Here is an 18,548-nt window from a genome sequence, read left to right as displayed (position 1 = left end):
AATAACTTAATGGTATTTTGATCAAGATTGCACTGAATCTATAGATCAAGTTGGGAACAACTGACATCTTGACAACATTGAATCTTCTTATCCATTAATATGAAAATCTCTCCATTATTTACTTTTTCTTATATTTTGTTCATAAGAGTTTTGTAGTTTTCTTCATACAGATCTTGTACATATATTGTTATATTTATACCCAAGTATTCTATTTTTCTGGATGCTAATGTAAGTAATATTGTTCTGTTTTGTTTTTAATTTTGAATTCCACTTGTTCATTGTTAGTACGTGGGAAGGCGATTGACTTGTTTGTTAACCTGTACCCTACAACCTTGCTGTAATCACTTAAGGAGCTGTTTTTTGTTGTCGTTGTTGTTCTTGTTCTTATTCTTGTTCTTGTTTTTTTGTCAATTCTTTTGAATTTTCTACATAGGAAAACAATGACATTTTAATTTCTTCCTTTCCAGTCTATATAATTTTTATTGCCTTCCTTGTCTTATTGCATTAGCTGAAACTTCCAGTACGATGCTGAAGGGAAGTAGTGGGAGGGGACATCCTTGCCTTGTACCTGATCTTAGTGGGAAAGCTGCAAGTTTTTTACCATTGAGTATGATGAACTCAATGGGTTTTTTTGTAGATCAAGTTGAGGAAATGCTAGTAAATTTTTAATTTCAGTTATTATACTGTTCAACTCCAGAATTTCCATTTAATTTTTTAAAATAATTTCTATCTCTTTATTGATATTTCTTTTTGGTCATACATCATTTTCATATTTTCTTTGAATTCTTTAGATATAGTTTCCTCTAGTTCTTTTTTGTAATAGTCTATTTAAAGTCTTTGTCTAATAAGTCCAACATCCGGATTTCCTCAGGGACAGTTTCTGTTGACTGCTTTATTTCTCTGTATATGGGCCATACTTGCCTGTTTCTTTGCCGGTCTCTTTTGGGTGGTGGGGGATTGAAAACTGGATTTTTAAAATAACATAATATAGAATCTCTGGAAATCAGATTCTCCCAAAGCTTCTTGTTGTTGCTGTTTATTTGTTTATTGACTTTCAAGGATTAATTCTGTAAAGCCGATTTCCTTTGTCATATGTGGTTACCGAAGTTTCTGCCCAGTTAGTTTAGTAGTCAGCTAATGATTGAATAGTTGATTTCCTTAAAGGCCTTGAAGCAATAAGTCTTCTACTCTTTGTCAAGGGACTATGTGTAGAAGGACCAGAGAGAAAACCCACAAAAGCCAACCCAAATAAAGAAAACAGAAACACAAGGACAAAGAAGCAATGGAAACACCGAGCTACCAGAAAGAAAAATATAAAATGGCTATAAGAAGACCTCATATTTCAATAATTATCCTACATGTAAATGGACTGAACTCACCAAGAAAAAGGCACAAGTTGCAGATTGGATCAAAAAACAAAACCCAACCGTTTGCTGCCTCCAGGAGACACATTTCAGTTCCAAAGACAAATATAGACTCAAAGTGAAAGGGTGGAAAATGACATTTCAAGCAAATGGCATTCAGAGAAAAGCGGGAGTTGTAGTACTAATAATGGACGAAATAAACTTCAAATTAAAAAAGGTAAAGAAAGATACTGAGGGACACTTTATAATGATAAAGGGAATAATGCACCAAGAAGACGTAATACTTATTAATATCTATGCTCCCTCAACATTGCTAGCTATTAGGGAAATGCAAATCAAAACCACAACGAGATACCATCTCACACCTTAATTGCTCCATATTGCTTTCCATAGAGGCCATACCAGTTTGCAGTCCCATCAGCAGTGTATGAGGGTTCCTATTTCTCCACATCCTCTCCAGCATTTGTTATTACTTGTCTTGTTGATTATAGCCATTCTCATAACTCCAAACAGAAAATCAATAAGGAAATAACATCCTTAAATGATGCATTAGACCAACTAGACATATTAGACATTTACAGAGCATTTCATCCCAAAACAGCTGCTTATACATTCTTCTCTAGTGCACATGGAACATTCTCAAGGATCGATCGCATACTGGGACACAGAGATAGCCTCAACAAATATAAGAGAGTTGAAATCCTACCGACCATAGTCTCTGATCATAATACTTTGAAGCTGGAAGTCAACTGCAAAAAGAAAGCAGGAAGAACCACAAATACATGGAGATTAAACAACATGCTACTGAAGAATGACTGGGTCATAGAAGAAATAAAAAGAGAGATCATGAGATACATAGAAATGAATGATAATGATAGTACAACATATCAAAATAAGAGGAAAGTTCCTATCATTACAGGCTTACCTCAAAAAACAAGAACAAGCCCAAATAACCAACCTAACACTTCATCTTAAAAAATGAGAAAAGGAAGAACAAATGAAGCCTAAAGTCAGCAAAAGGAAAGAAATAATCAAAATTAGAGCAGAAATAAATGAAATCGAAAACAAATAATAGAAAAAATAAATACAACAAAGAGCTGGTTCTTTGAGAAGTTTAATAAAATTGACCATCCTCTGGCTAGACTCACTAAAGAAAAAAAGAAAGGACACAAATAAAAGTCAGGGATGAAAGGGGAAATAATGACAGACACCGCAGAAATACAAAGGATCATACAAGAATACTATGAAAAAGTATATAACACCAAACGTAATAGAAGAAATAGATCAGTACTTAGAAAAATACAACCTTCCTAGACCGAATCAAGAAGAACTGGAAAATCTAAATAGATCGATCAGCAGTATGGAAATTGAAACAATCATCAAAAACCTACCAAAAAGTAAAAGTCCAGGACCAGATGGCTTCACCAGTGAGTTCTACCAAACATTCAAAGAAGATTTAATACCTATTCTCCTCAAACTCTTCCAAAAAATCGAAGAGGAGACAATACTTCCCAACTCATTTTATGAGGCCAGTATTATTCTGATACCAAAACTCGGTAAAGATAACACAAAAAAAGAAAACTACAGACCAATATCTCTCATGAACACAGATGTAAAAATACTAAATAAGATGCTAGTGGATCGAATAGAGCAACATATTAAAAAGATTATACGCCATGATCAAGTGGGCTTCATCCTAGAGGCACAGGGATGGTTCAACATATGCAAATCGATTAATGTGATATACCAAATAAACAAATTAAAAAATAAGGGACTATGTGTGTTGCTTTCAGCAAGCCTTCAATGCTCTGGAAGTTTACTCTGCCTTATTCCTCATTTTCTGTTTGAGCAGGGCCTTAGAGTCACCAGCCTTCTCGGGTATTTCCTGGATATACTTACAGTTCTGCAAACGTATGTGGATTTCTAGACCCCCAGGCATGTGTCAAAGCTTTCAAAGCCCTCTATCTACATCTTATTCCCAATATACCTTTTAAGTTTTGGGCAGCCTCTTGTTTGTCTCAACTGGTTTTTCTGCCTCAGGCAGCTGGGATTTCAAACAATTTGCTGCCGGAATTTCTCACTGTATGAACTCTGAGTCAGATCAAATAAGACTAGCTCCATGAGTGGGGCTCTTACAACGAGCTTCCAGATAAGTCAAATAGTGACATTTCTCTAGGGATTGGGGTTTGGGGAAGTTCTGCACCCACTCTGCCCCCTCTAGTGGCTGCTATGCCCCGGGTTTTCAGAGCTGCTCTAATGTGAGACTGATGATTTTGAAGGCTACCTTGGAGTTGGGGAGAGGAAAAGCAAGTCAAAATGCCACAAAGCTCATTATTCCTACTGAGAGTCAGCCATTTTTCTAGAATAAATGCTCCTTGGATTTTTTTAAGTTTTGTTTAATTTCCAGAGTTCTGGAAAAGTAGAGTGATCATTTTGCCAGTGTTCTTGCTTTTATGGAGGAGTGGATTTTCAGATGTCTTTTCTCTGTCATTCTGGAAGTGCTTCTTCAAATTACTTTTATTTTAAGAAGCATAAGGCTTTAAATAATATTGGTCGCTCCTAAGAAGAAATTGTCTTTGAGTATACATTCTACTCTTAACATGAAGAAATAAAAGTTATTTTTTGTTTCCTGTGTCTTTTCCTCTTACAGTAGAGTTAAGTTCCTTACTCTATCTGAATGTGAACATTTACTTCTCAAAAGCATGTTAATTTTTTTTAGTTTTGTGCTAGCTAACATCATGCTGTTAGGTCATGATCTAACATAGAACAATAGAGTTCTTCACTTCTAAAGAAGTTAAAATTCTTAATGACAGGGTTATAAAATATATTGTTCTTATTAATAACACAGCCAAGACTAAGGCTATTTCCTGACAATGCTTTTTTTGGTTTCCCTTCTCCAAGTCAGGTCCCAAATTCAGAATAATAAAACTATCCAGGCATATTTATATCAAAATCATCCTGGCACTTCCCAGACAGCTGCTAGAATATTCCAAAATTTGCTCCCTAATAGCATGGCACTCATAAGTAAAGAAGGATTCAAGGAGGAATGCTAAAAATAATTAGGTATAATTGGTATGCTCCACGTTTTTAAAATTAGCTTATCAGTATTATAAGAGCTTCCCTGTTCATTGTGTCCACAATGTAAAGGAAGATGTCAAAGCAAAGAGAGGAGCTCATCCCTTCAAGATGATTTTTATACAATGTAAAGAGTTGTGACAGTGAATGTTCAGTGGTTGTGGACCTTTTCAAATGGGTAAAAGCATACTCATGTTCGTGGGCAAGGGCTTGCATGACTGTTAAATTTATTTCCAAGATGGTTTTATGCCTTTGTTTAAAATCATCTTTTATTATTAATAGCAATTTTGGTGCACATCTTACAAAATAGATTGTAAGGCCCTCAAGAGTTCTAAATACATCCATTGTCCATGTCACTCACAGAGCTCAGGCAACTATATAGGACAAATGAAATTATCAAAAATAAGTCGATGAAAGTGGTTGAAAAGACTACTTCTCCTTGTCCACTTCTCTTTCTCCAGGTTCTAATAATATGTTCTCTTCAAAGTAGCCATCAACTGAGACCTTGTGAAATATAGCAGTCACTGGGAGTTTGTTTGTTTGTTTGTTTGTTTTCCTTTCAAGGGTAAAAAATTTATATTTGAGAAACTTCATACTGCACATTTTCAAAGAGAGTCACATAAGAAAGCAAAAATGTTATACTCCCCTCATCCTAGAAATAAATAAGGGCATAAAATTTCTTTTTAAATCATAACACTTGGAAGTTTAGCACTAGCGAGGTCCATGCTCTGTTGTTATTTTCTCTTTTATTCTGCTACCGAAAATAAATAGATTGATCAGATCATTTGGTCCTGGTAACAAATGGTTTCTATTCTCTCTTTTTGTTTTTCTAAAGATTCTGTCATAATTGACTGACAGGAAAATAGACTCATCTGACATCACTACCATAAACCAACACTTGGATGATTCAACCTATCAGAATCCTGGGACTTGTCCAGAAAAATTCCAGCCCCAAAGCAGAAGATTTATATGGAGGGAGATGCTAACCCACAAACAGGTAACAAGAAATTTTTAAAGAATTAGTGAAATTGATGAAGGATATGATTGTAGTTATTGTGTTGGTATTTTTGGTAATGTGCTTCATGGGTTTTTTTTAATTAGTCATATGATGCAGCCCTTTTCTTTCCCCTGGCTCTGGTCTCTAACCCTCAATTTAGCAGACCATACTTATGACAACTGGAGTAAACACTCACTCTAAAAAAGAAATCCTTGGTCAATGGGCCAGTCTCCTAAACGTCTCTACTGGTATTGTCTCTGTCTACACCAGGGACAGACTCCCTTCTTGATTGCCATATTGCTCTAACCAATGTCTCAAAGTTCATGGTGAAACAGAGTTTGTCCCAGATGATAGATTTTTATGGAGCCAGATACTAAATTACTTAGAATGCGTCTCCTCGTTGGCACACCCCATAGAAATTCAGAGTCATAGAATTCCCTATATGCTACCATTGCAAGGGAGAGTATCCTATAGGCAATCATTGATTCATTCATTTTACATATAACATTTACTCCTTAAAGTTTACAATGATTTGCCAGGTGGTGCAACCTCACTGTACATGAGTTTTAGAACATTTTCATTCCTTCCTATACCCCTTTATAGTTAATCCCTGTTCCCAAATCCAGCCTCAGGCAACCACTAATCTACGTTTGTCTCTATGAATTTGCCTTTTCTGGACTTTTCATACACATGGACTTTCACTTAGAATAATGTTTCACTTAGCATAATGTTTTTAAAATTCATTCATATCATAACATGTCAGTAGTTGGTTACTTTTAATTGCTAAATAGTACTCCATTATATAGATACAACACATTTTGTCTATTCATTCACTAGTTGATGGAAATCTGTTATTTCCAGTTTTGAGCTATTGCAAATGATGTTTACATGCAAGTCTTTGTGTGGACATATATTTTCATTTCTCTTGAGTAGATATGTAGAAGTGGAATTGTTGGGTTGTAAGACAGTTTTACATTTAACTTGGAGAAACTGCCACTTTTTTCCAAAGGACAGTACCAGTTTACATTCCCATCAACAATGTATGAATGTTCCAGTTTCTCCACATCCTTGGCAACATTTGCTGTTGCCTGTCTTATTTGTCATAGCCATTCTAGTCAGTATGAAATGGTATCTTATTGTGGTTTTAATTTGTGTTTCCCAAATGATTAATGGTATTGAGCATCTTTTTATGTGTTTATTAGCCTCTCATATACTTTTTTTGATGAAATGTTCATTCATTTCTTTTGCCCATTATTTCATTGGATGGTTTGTTTTCTTATTATTGAGATATAAGTGTTCTTTTCATAGTATGGGTAAAAATCCTTTATCAGATTTGTGTTTTGCGAATTCTTCCTCCAGTCTTTTACTTGTCTTTTAATTTTCTTATTGGTGTCTTTTGAAGTGCAAAGGTTTTTTAATTTTGATGATGTCCAGTTTATCAGTTTTTTTCAGGGACAGACTGCTTTTGATCCAAAAAAGAAATAAAAGATTGGTGAGAGTTTCAACCTAAGAAATCTTTCCCTAACATAGGGTCTAGAAAATATTCTCCTCTTTTCTTCTAAAAATTGTATTGTTTTAGCTGTGACATTTAAGTCTATGATTCATTTAGACTTGGTTTTGTGTATGGTATGAGTTGAAGGTCTAAGTTTATCTTTTTGCATGTGGGTAATCAATTGTCACAGCACATTTGTTGAATAGATAATATTTTCCCATAATGAATGGCCTTAGCACCTTTGTCAAAAATCAATCAATTATAAATATAAGGTTTTATTTCTGAATCTCAATTCTGTTCCATTAACCTATATATCTATCCTTATGCCAGTACTACTGCTCTAGATCTTAATATGGAAAATTATTAATACATTCTGCAAGCTAATGTCTTCTCAGAACTTGGGGATGACAGCTACAGAAGTAGGATTCAGACAAATATTTTTATAAATGGTTCAGAAATAGTACAATATGCCTTTGATAAGTTATGTTGGATTGAGATGACACTAATCTTAAATTTCGCTAATTTTAATACATCTGTAAGTAAGTCATATACATTTGTAAACAGTGTCACTGGTTCTGTAGAGAATATGATACATTGATTGACCTTCACAAGACTACCTAGGATGGTGGCCAGTGGATTACTCCACTTTTCATGTTGATGTAGTTCTTTGCATAGGTTGAAAGAATTAGTCCTCCTCCTTCTTACCAGGACCAAACTGAAAAATTAAATTTGTAACCATTGCCATGTCAGAAATATAAACTGGCCATATACAACCAAGTCTTTGAATTAGTCATTAGGTCTGTTGAAAAACATTCTGATTCACCTCTCCTTAGAGGTACATGTTAAGATGGTATTTTCCTGGCCTCCTCGAAGTTAGTCATGGTCATAGCTTGTCCATGGCCAGCAAAATAAGTGATGAAAGGAAGTTTTAAGAGCCTATATGGAATTCACCAAGTTCCCTATTTCTGTCTCTTGGAACTGTCATCCCAGGTCACTAAGTGACAAGCAGAATTCCCCTGATAATCCACATTAAGCACTGTAGCTTGAACAAGAAATAAATGTTAGTTGTGTTAAGCCACTGAGATGGTACTATAACATAGCCTAGCATATACTTAATTGGGATCACTGCCAGAAATCTGTCAAATTGTTGGTTTGGATTTTGTTCTAGAAGTCTAGTTTTGAGATCCAGTTCCAGCTCTGCCAGACCTCAGGCCTAGCTCCTCTGGTCAGGTGTGGGTCCAGTATCCCTTTAAGATGCACATATTTATCCACTCTACAAGGAGAAAGAGCTTGTTTTCAAAAGCCAGATTGCCTGGAGTAGATGGAGTCCTAGCTCTAATGCAGGGGATGGCTTTGGCCGTGTTCCTTAATTTATGTGCCTGTTTTCACATATATAAAATGCAGACAACAGTATCTATATCTTATAGGAATAAATATAAAGCATTTAGGATAATGCCTGGCAGGTAGTGCTTTGCAGGTATTAGCTGTATTGGGGTATGGCTCTTGCTGGCCCCCTTCACCTCTTCCCAACTATCTATCCAGAACATCCTAGACACTCACATTTTCTTCTCTTCTAATGAAGAGCTGAGCACAGGACAGAACAGTAAACACTGGGAGGCTTGGGTCCAATTCAAATGACAAAATCCTGGGCCTGACGCTAGATTAGCTATAGTGAAAAATGAAATTGAGAGCTATGAATATGCCCTCAGAAGAATAGTTAAGTATATGGCAAGTTCATAGCAAGTATCAGAGCTGAGAACTAACCAAGTATAACTGGCTTCAATCATTGGGAACTGGGAAGCAAAAGTCACATTCCCGTTCACACCCAAATAAATCACACAGCAGATGTGGGGTGCCTGGTTTATTCAAACTGTTGGACAGTTTCCACCATGGAGCAGGAACTGAATAGCTGGGAGCTTTGGGGCTGAATAGGGCTGGGATGTCCAGGTCTCAGAAGGTAAAAGGAGCTCAGCTGAGCAGCTGGAATAGCATTAGGGCCACGCCAAGCAGGAGAGGCCAGGCGTCACAGAGCCCAGCCCCACTCATGGCCTCAGCATAGAACCTCGCCACCTCCTCATTGGGGTTGCCCTGGGCCGGGTCAAACCACATCTGGATGCAGCGGCCACTCCCTCGGCTGTACTGGCTGACTTTGTAGGAGTGACTCCAGATTTCATTACACAGAGCAGCAGGTGTAGGGAAGTAGATGTGAAAGGGCTGGCAGTCAGCTCCCACTGGGCACTGGTTAGACCCTGTAGGAGGATGGAAGGCCTTTAGCCACTGGGCCCAGAACTGTCCCTGGTTCCACCAGCCTCACAATTCCAAATCCCTCCCACCCTCTATCACCCAATCCCTCCCTCCCCACCCTGGCCCTCACCTGAGGTCCAGTTCCAGCCCTTGTGCCAGTTGCTGTTGCAGGTGTAAGAGCTGTGGCAGTCTTCCCACCAGCTCTGACAGTCCTCCTTGCACAGGGGCACGTCCAGAATCCGCTCTTTGCGCCAGCTCTGGTCCACCTGGGAGAAGTCAGTAGAGAAAAAGAACTCAGGTCTAGGATTCTCAGCAGCCCAGCCCCGAATAGACCCAGAGCTGGAGAGGCAGCGTGAGAAGATGTCTGGGAAGCAGACATGGGGAAGACACTCGTACCTGCTGGATCCAGGGCCCTAGGTTGGGGGAGCACTCATACAAGCATGTGTCCTGGATGAAGTGGCGCTTGCAGGCAGGCTCCATCTGGCCACAGTGGTCCCAGTTAAATTTGTACAGGTTGGAAATATCCTTATGGGCTTCCTGGCTGGTGTTGACAGAGCAGCAGGCATTCTTCTTCCAGGGGCTGCACTGGATGGGAAAGACACAAGGACTAACTCCAGGCCCAGCGTAGCCAGTATATCCCCACAGGCAGCCTATCTTCTTTGAGTCCTTGATCCTCTAATGCAGTCAGAGTCTTTCAAGGAAATACTTGCTGTTGGGGGGCCCTCTTTGGGGAGGTGCAGTCACTACAAAATTCATTAATTCAAATCTTTATTGAGCTCCTTCTTACTCTAACCCAGGCAGTTTTCTAGGATCTGGGGATACAGCAAGAACACAGCTCACAGGATGATTGCTTTGGGAATAAGTAAAGCAGGGGAAAGGAATAGAGAATCACAGTTTTATAGAATGGTCAGATCAAGCCTCATTGAGAACAAGACAAAGACCCAAAAGTGACTTGGAAGCAAGTTAAATTATAACCCCAGAATAGTTCTACTTACATAAATACTCAATACATTCTTACTGAATGAATGGAAACCCACTGTCTAGAATTTAGTATAAAAGCAAAATATTAAAATGTGTACTTTTGAAAAACTGTAGGCTGAAAAAGTTAAAGTCAAGGCTGCTTGAAGTACCCAAGTTATACGATCACTTGTCCATCTATACTGGCAGCTGCAGGCTCAGTGATTCAAAACAAGCACAGATGGGGACTGTGAAAATTACCTGCTAATGAGGTCAAAATAAACATTTACATATTGGAATGCATATTACAAGTGACTTTCCTTTTGTTTTTCCTTTACAGTTACTGCATCATATTGATTTTTTTAATGTTTATATAGTTTCAGGTTATTAAAGGGGTTGCAGCAATATAATTGTCATCGGAAGGAGACCGCAGGTCCAATAGGGTCAAGAGCCCCAGCTACAATGTTTGCTAGATGCATGAATCAAGGTGCCTGGCACCCAGCCTCATGACTGTGAGATCCACTTTTCTTGGCAGCAAAGAAGCCTCTATGCACAGCATGTACTTCCTCCTCTCAGATCTTTGGAGGGGTCATTCTCAATCTAGACTCTGAAATCAAAATCAACCCCCAGGAGGGATCGCTCCAATGTCACAGACCCCTTTCCTGATCTGTGTAAGACAGAAACCCAACAGCCAAAAGACTGAGCCGTTGGCATTGCACTGGCCATGCTAGCACACAGTATGTGTTAAGCAAATAGTCACCCATATTAGTGCAGACTGAAGGTCTGTCTCCTCAAGCAGCCTCCCTGCCTCCACTTCGGAAGGCATTTAACACTTCCATCATCCACTTTTCTCTTCCTGAGTCAGTTTCTCCCCACCCTACACCACCCCTCCTCTCCCTAGGCACACCTGCATGTGCAGCTTGTCTTCGGGGCTTGGCTTTTCCTTGTGGTGTTTGGCATCCATGCAGACATTGAGCAGGTCTGTCCTGGCCCGGGCTGCCCATACTGTGACCCCCCACACCAAAAGGAGCAGCAGCTGTGTTGTCATGGGCCAGGCCATGTCAGCCCCTGAAGGAAGACTTGTGGTCAGTGACACCAAGGAAATTGAAGTTGGGGCCTCAAGGTATGGGAACAGATCCAGGTGGGTGGAGCCTTGATGAAGCCTGAGGCAGGAACTCATATCCCACCCCCACACCAGTGTTTCCAGTTCCCAGCCTAAGTGAAGGGCAGCTTCAGATGCCAGCTGGGACAGTCCTTGGCTGGAGACTAACTGACTTCTCCAGATTGTGGTGAGCATCGAGTGATGCTACTAAGGGATGGATTTGGCCAAAATGCAGATGTAGCCAGGAGGTTTCCATAGGTCCATAATCCCTTGTTCAAAGTCCTTGGAGGCATATGTTTCAGAGTTTAAAATTAGGTGATACGATTTACATGCACTCAACAATCAAGCACACATTCTGTGGTAAAATAGTTACACCAGTGGGATAAATAAAAACTATAATAACCTCACATTAATTTTCAGGTCAGGTTTTGACACTGAAAAACTTCATGTAAACATTTACAGTGTTATCTTATTTTTGGAGCTCCAAATAAGCTGTAGACCTATGTTTAAAAGACAAAATAAAAAGGCTCCATTCCAATCCTTTCCAGCCTTACTATTTGGCCTCTCCCAGAGCCTGTGTGGCCTCTGGGATGTTACAGAGGCTTGTGAGTGGGCATCCATAGGTGGCCAGAGAGCCCCTGGGGCCTTGAAAAGCTCCTGAGCCTCCTACCACAGAGCTGGCCTCAGCTCAGCCTTCATAACATCTCAACCCTCTGACCTCATACACTGAGCTTTAGAAGGTGACTGTTCCCTCAGCCCGCTGGTCACTAGGTGCCTAGCTCTCCTAAAACACTCAATATTCATTTCCCACAGCTCCTAAAGCTTATGTGCTCCCTGCTCACAAAGTTGCCTCACCTCCACTTGCCTCATCTCCTGTAGAGCTCTCGCCTGGGCCTCCTAGACAGGGCCTGAGCTGGACGGCTTCCAGGGAGACTGCCCAGCAAAGCTGGAGAAACCTCGATTTGAATTCCCACCTAGCTCTTCTCCTCCTCTTTGCCCTCTCTTCACCCCTTACCATTCCACCATCCAATATTCTGCTCTATTTATTCCTGTATTATCGCACTTGTTAATTCATTCATTCCAGGACCGAATTATCCCGCTGTTGACCCAATCAATCACTGATCTCTAAGAGCACAGGACAAATCTGTACTCTCAGGAACCACCAGGTGATTCTTCGGGTTAGGCTGCTTGGGGGAACAAAGTCTAGCAGTTCAGAGCACAAGGTTCCAGATCAGCCTGTCTATGAACCCAGCCCTCACACTCACGTCCTGCTTGACCTTGGGGGAAAATAACTCAAATTATCTCGAGGCTTAGTTTTCTTATCTAAGGATTAAATATAGGGGGGAAAAAAACAACAAATGATAGCTAGCTGGGTACAGATTAAGGACTCAGTTGTCTACAGGTTGCAGGATGTACCCTAAGTCACACAGCAGGGGTCACCCAGGTCTGACTTGGGACCCTCAAGTCCAGAGCTCCTTTGGCTTTTGTCCTCTGTACCTTCTCTGAGCTGAAGCTCCCATGGGAGCAACTGACTCAGAGTCCTGGGGGAGTCCTGGGGTGGGAGTTCTGTTGGATCCCACCTATTGTGTCAGTCGTCTCTCTTGCTGTGGTTGCTTTCTAGAGCTGGAGGTCTCTTCTTCATGCCACCTACATCATTCTGCAAGCCCCTCCCCACCTTTTTAGGCTCAGCTTCAGGTCTTAGACCAGGTATGACCCCACCACCACCAACAACCATCACCCTCAACCTACACACACACACCCACCAAGGCCCCAGACTCGAAGTGCTGAGAACTCTGTTCCGCGCTGAAAAGCAAGAGCCCTGGGTTCCGTTTTGGGGATGGACGCGAGTTTGTAGCTTAACCTTGGGCAGGCCCCGCTCTGCTCTGGGTCTCGGTCTTCACATCCGGATTCTCTACACTTTAGGTGAAGTGGATCCTCCCAGTGGAGAAAAATCCTTTAACTTTTTGGCACCAGGGACTGGTGTTCCTTTGAGAATCTAATGCCTGATGATCTGAGGTGGAGCGGAAGCAGTGATGCTAGCGCTGGGGAGTAGCTGCAAATACAGATGAAGCTTCTCTGCTCACCGCTCACCTCCTGCTGTGCAGCCCAGTTCCTCATAGGCCACGACTGCTAACCAGTCCATGGCCTGGGGGTTGGGGACTCCAGCTTTAACACATGCTGGGAGTACAGTAGGGCTGCTTGTTGCTTCTGATAGGGGAGGAGAATGGCATACCTGGTAGTGAAGGTGGTTCTCTGTTTGACTCAGGCTTCTGGCTCTGCTCTATAGTTTCCCTCGCCTTATTCCAGGGGACAGCCGTGGTTTAGTGGCCTAGGAGACGAGCAGTCAGGCAGGCAGGCAGTGGGAATGTGGCCCAGGAGTGGAACCTGGGATCAGGCAAAGGCCACTCAGCAGTTAATTATTGCATGTGATCACCAGCCAGGCCTCCATGGGAGGGGGTGGATTAATAGTACAGTCCTAAGGCCAGTCCCCAAGTCCCACTTACTCTATTTTCTCCCCAAAGCTCAGGTCTGATAAAAACTTACAGCATGAGTTGCCGGAATCCTTTAAAATAATCTGGTGTACTTCCAACACCCCTGTCCTGTGATACAGATAACAAGACCCAGGGAATCAGGACAGAGGCAATTGCAGGACTAAGAGCTGGAGTGCCGGCCTTTAAGCTCCCAGCCAGCTGTAGAGAGCAAGGAGCTCTATGTCCCAACTTATAGAGCCACCAACTCCTCCAACCTCATCAGCCCCATGCATGCTCACCTCCAACTGCAAAATCACAGATGTTCGTTCAGATTACCAGAACTTTAGTTGTTTAAAGACCCTAGTTGTTCCCCTCCCATCTCTCACTCACCCACCAGCACAAGTATCCTTTCTACAGCATCTAAGAGTCTGGTCTAATTTAGACTGCTCCTACTACTCCCGCCCTAGTCAAGGACAGAAGCTTTTTTTTTTTTTTTAAACTCTAGAGACCATGCATGATACTGGTGGGGAAAGGAGAGAAAGGAGGGGCAGATTTGGGCAGGAAGAAATACCGAGCTTGGTTTTGTTGAGGTGCCTGTGTGCACAGCCCAGGAGGAGGTGGTTGCAGGGGTGAAAGCCCAGGGAAAGGATCGAGCTTGGATGCAGATATGGGAGCCATCAGCCTATGGATGGCAGCAAAGTTTAGGAAAGACAGGGCCCCAATAACTTAAGGAAGGCCACAGATCTGGCTCCCTAGAGCAGGAGTGGGGTGGGGAACCAGAGAAGGCAGTTAGATCGCTGGAGAAGAAAGAATCAGCCAAGAAGAAAGGCACTAAAGGCTCTACAAAGAAATTGACTCCCAGGAAACCTCCAGTTCATGCCCTGCTTTCCCTCTCCCTCAGAGTAAGCCTTACCGGAATCCTGTGACAACCTGGGAGGATTAAGCCCTCTGAAGACCTTAGCAGGTAAAGGCCACTGGAACCCTCAGGCTTCTCTCCTGGCTTTATAAACCCAGCCTTCTCCTGATTGGAGGATAACCAGGTATCTAGACTGAAGGTGGGAACTCCTCTAGATAAGACTTGCCCCTGCCCCTCATCTTCCACCCCTGACCTGAGGGCTGATCATTTAACTGGGCATTAAGCTCCTCCATTGCAGGAGTGAGATTTAGCCCCTGGGCCAGGTCTCTGGGTCCTGAGGGCTTCAGAAGTGACCAGCTAATGAAAGGGGACTTGGAGGTGGAGTTCTGATCTGCGGAGAGTCCCTGCCCTTGTTAAGCCTCATGCCCTTGTTGGCAAAAGAAACATCCAAACCTGTAGAGAATTTTTATGAGTTTATTTGAGCCAAAACTGATGACAATTGCTGGGAAGCAAGATCTCAAATGCTCTGGAGAATGACAGTTTTCCACTTTCTGCTATGCATTTAAAATTAAGGAGGGAAGAGAAGGAAAATTACATGAAGGTGGGAGAAAGCAAGGTGGGGGATAGGATTACAGGACAGTTAAGATTATGTGCTCTCTTGAAGGCGGTTGCAGCTTATTTCAAAGGTGTATTGACCTAAATGCATAAAAAGAATGGACAGGGCTTCCTTAAGGCAAAGATAAACGTTTTATTAAAGAAGTTATATGCCTGAGGTGTGATTAACTCCCATAACCTGCCCAGTTAGAAATTTTTATTCAGATCACCCTGTGAGGTTACTTTCCATAGAATACCTTTTTTTATCTGCACTCTGCTCTGAATCTGGGGCCTAGGTCACATCTGGTCAGCAGGGAGGGACAGGGTCAAGCAGCTACCTTGGAGCCCATCTCAAGAGTATCTGCCTAGACCAGAAAAGCTTAATACCAGCAAGGTTAGTCACTGGCATCCTTGTGGATCCCAATCTGAAGTCTGCCCTGTGACCAAAGATAACTAGAAAGGTATTTGACCCTCATGGGTGGGGGCTCTGGGCTACAGGGAATAGAGATGGGAGAAACCAGAGCTTTTCCTGAATGCCAGCACATCGCATATGCAATCGCTTCTCACCAATCTTCAGAGCTGCAGAAAAAGCAGTTGCCAGGCAGCAAGGAGGGGCTAGGATTCAGATCTGAGTTGAATTTCAAGCCTGTCTTCTTTAACAAAGAAAGGAGAGCTCTATGAAGGGCTCTCAGGGCATCGGCCTAATGATTACAGATCCAGTGTTTCTTCTCTGGACTCATTTCTTACCCTTCCCCTCTTAATTTATATCTTACCCTTCTAGAAATTCTGCTTGCACTTCTATTACCGCCAAGCTTTTGCACTTACTGAAACTTCTCCATGGAGTGCTGTTCCTCCCGCCATTTTTTGCTCGGCAAACATTACTCCTCTGGAAGCCTTCCCTAATCTCTGGGCTTTCACAAACTACACTACACTCTGGGCTTCCCTATAGCAAAGCCTCAGCTCTTTGTTTTCTAATACTTATTGATTCTCAGGTCCATCTACCACCATCAGACTGTGCAAGGAACTCAATTCCCTCCCCATTGGTGGAGACTAGCAGACTGGGTGCTCAAAAAACCTCTATTGACTGACAGAATGAGAACATGGATTTCTTAACCTCATGAGCACCTCCTCTGTGCCAGGTACTGACCCAGGCCCAGGGGATCTGGCACAAATGGTATAGACATGGCTCCAGCTTTCAGATGTGTATGTTTTGTTAGGGAAAAGCCAGACAGTGAACATAGTACGTAAACATCTGTACAAGGGGACTAGAGTAATGCAGTAAGAAAGTGCCTGGATGACCGCTTTTGGTTCAGTGGTCAGAAGTCATTTTGAGGGGAAATTGTAGTTTAAAATCTAAGGGGCTACAAGGAACCAGCCTGCAGAGAATAAAAGAACACAGAGAGGGAAATTGCTGGAGTAAAGGCCCCGCAGCGAGACCGAGAAGTGTGAATGGAATTCGGCTATGGGGCTGTGAAAGGGAAATGATTTGATATGTAATCTAAGTAGGGAGATGGGCAGGGCCTTCTATGCCATTGAAAAAGTTTGGTTTTTCCAAAAGACACCGTGGAAAAAATATTAAGGGGTGAGAAGCTGTCATATAACAAGACATTTTTGGTGTTTGTTTTTACTTTTTAAAATATGTCCATCAGATAGTAAAACTCATGGGTGAAAGTCTGCTGACAAATAGCACAGCTACAATTCTCAAAGTATCTCCCTACAACATACTTATTATTTACAAAGGGGAAAAAGTAGTGGAGAAACCTAGCAGACCTAATCTCAACCAAAAGATCAGTTAACATCATCAGGAATGGTCAAACCCAACACAATGTGACTCCTGTTATAATGCACTAAGAAGGACATAGTATTGCTTTTGGGATATTTGTGTCAAAAATATACAGCTTCAACCTAGTCATGAAGAAACAGATAAATTCAAGAGGAGAGATATTCTATAAAATAACTGGCCCATGCTTTTAAAAAATGTCAAGGTCATAAAAGAACCTCTCTCCCTCAAATATCCATCAGTAGGTTGACTGAAAGGTGACATATACATAGAATGAACTATTCCCCAGCAACTAAAAAGAATGAACTAGATCTCAATAGATCAATATGGAAAGATCTCAGAAAGCATGTTCTCTTGATAAGGCACATGACAAATGAAAACTACACTGAGATGCCCATTTTTCCACCTATCATCTCCGCAGAAAAGCAAAAGTTTGATGCCATACCGTGTTGACAAGGCTATGGAGAAACAGGCACTCATATACTACTGGTGGGTGCCACATTGATACAACCTCTGTAAAGTTGTAACTATCAAAATTAGATCTCTATATACTCCTTGCCCCAGCAATCCCTCTTCTGGAATTTAAGTATAACATTCTACTCTGTACAAGATTATTCATTGCAGCCTTGTCATTTAAAAAAAAAAGGAAACAATATACGTATTCACCAATACCCCTCTCCCCGCTGCCCTCACCCCCACCCCCGCCATGCCCCCCAGGCCACACCTAAGTAAGGGAAGGAAGGGGAAAGAAACTTTTTCCCACCAGGAAAATTCATCAGCCAATTTCTGCCCACCTTCCCTCTACCAATCCCATTGTCCCTTTGTGGTGTGGGAATGATGAACTTGGCAGAGGGGGAAGCTTGGTGCAGAGTAAGAACTCCAAACTAAGGGACCAACTTCTGTCCTCTACTTGCTGGTGAACTTCAAGCTAGTCAGGAATGATGAATTAATGAGATATGCCCCCCATCCCATTCACCCCAAAATTATTTACAAGACACAAGACACATGTGGGTCTATCTCTTTTAATAGGCTGTTAGAGGAACCCCACAGGACCCATTCTGAATCAGGAACTAATGACCTCGGCATTGTGAGGCCCCCCTCATCTAAGAGAGTTGAGCTGGGCTGAGCTGAGGTCACCCAGGTTGGGTGCAGGCAAGGAAGATCTCCAGATATCAGCAGTGGGAGCAGCTCAGTCAAGGAGCCAGAGTTGCAGCCTCAGGGCCAAGCTGAGCAGGAGAGGCACAGCCCCGTGGGGCATGGCCCTGGCTTCATTGCCAAGGCATAGAACCCGATCATCTCCTCACCGGGGTTACCCGGGGCTGGGTCAAACCACAACTGGATGCAGTGGCCACTCCCTCAGCTGCATTGGCTGACCTTGTAGGAGTGACTCCAGAGGCCCTCACACAGGGCTGCAGGCGTGGGGAGGTAAGACTCAAAGGTGTGGCATGCCTAGGCCATGCCACCCTGAACAAGCCCGATCCCGTCTGATCTTGGAAGCTAAGCAGGGTCGGGCCTATTTAGTACTTGGATGGGAGACCATCTAGGAAGACCAGGTGCTGTAGGCATAAAAAAATAAATAAATAAATAAAATAAAAGATTGTAAGCTGACAAAGTCC

The 18,548-nt window shown here is 42.0% G+C and overlaps 1 protein-coding gene, 1 long non-coding RNA gene and 1 pseudogene across 3 annotated transcripts in view; 2 read left to right on the top strand and 1 right to left on the bottom strand.

The window, feature by feature from the left end:
• The window catches only part of LOC120590304 (uncharacterized), a 44,485-nt gene that overhangs the window by 17,711 nt on the left and 8,226 nt on the right, over window positions 1-18,548 (top strand). Inside the window, exon 4 of the long non-coding RNA XR_005649669.1 lies at window positions 5,275-5,436. This is a non-coding gene — a long non-coding RNA (uncharacterized LOC120590304). The remainder of the gene's footprint in view (window positions 1-5,274; window positions 5,437-18,548) is intronic.
• On the bottom strand, window positions 8,754-14,156 carry LOC120590301 (folate receptor alpha-like). Of its 2 annotated transcripts, XM_039847954.1 has the most exons (6): window positions 14,002-14,156; window positions 13,465-13,560; window positions 11,037-11,197; window positions 9,569-9,757; window positions 9,303-9,438; window positions 8,754-9,177 (listed from the first exon to the last, which is right to left on the bottom strand). In XM_039847954.1, the coding sequence occupies exons 3-6, from the start codon at window positions 11,187-11,189 to the stop codon at window positions 8,897-8,899; spliced, it is 759 nt and encodes a 252-aa protein (XP_039703888.1). In that variant the 5' UTR covers window positions 11,190-11,197; window positions 13,465-13,560; window positions 14,002-14,156; the 3' UTR covers window positions 8,754-8,896. The 2 variants fall into 2 exon arrangements, with proteins under 2 accessions (XP_039703888.1, XP_039703889.1); XM_039847955.1 differs by lacking the exons at window positions 11,037-11,197; window positions 14,002-14,156 and having other exon boundaries at window positions 13,465-13,603.
• LOC120590582 (uncharacterized) lies at window positions 18,380-18,497 on the top strand (annotated as a pseudogene).

This window comes from Pteropus medius, unplaced genomic scaffold (assembly GCF_902729225.1).
Source record: "Pteropus medius unplaced genomic scaffold, Ma_sr-lr_union100, whole genome shotgun sequence".
NCBI classification, from domain to species: domain Eukaryota; kingdom Metazoa; phylum Chordata; class Mammalia; order Chiroptera; family Pteropodidae; genus Pteropus; species Pteropus medius.
This window is presented reverse-complemented; position numbering and strand designations above follow the sequence as displayed.

Excerpts from the sequence above, each read along its gene's own strand:
- LOC120590301 (XM_039847954.1), bottom strand. The coding sequence starts at position 11,189 with ATGGCCTGGCCCATGACAACACAGCTGCTGCTCCTTTTGGTGTGGGGG. Across the intron at positions 9,439-9,568 it reads TAGGGCCCTGGATCCAGCAG|GTGGACCAGAGCTGGCGCAA; the intron begins GTACGAGTGTCT and ends GACTTCTCCCAG. Across the intron at positions 9,178-9,302 it reads GGGCTGGAACTGGACCTCAG|GGTCTAACCAGTGCCCAGTG; the intron begins GTGAGGGCCAGG and ends ATCCTCCTACAG.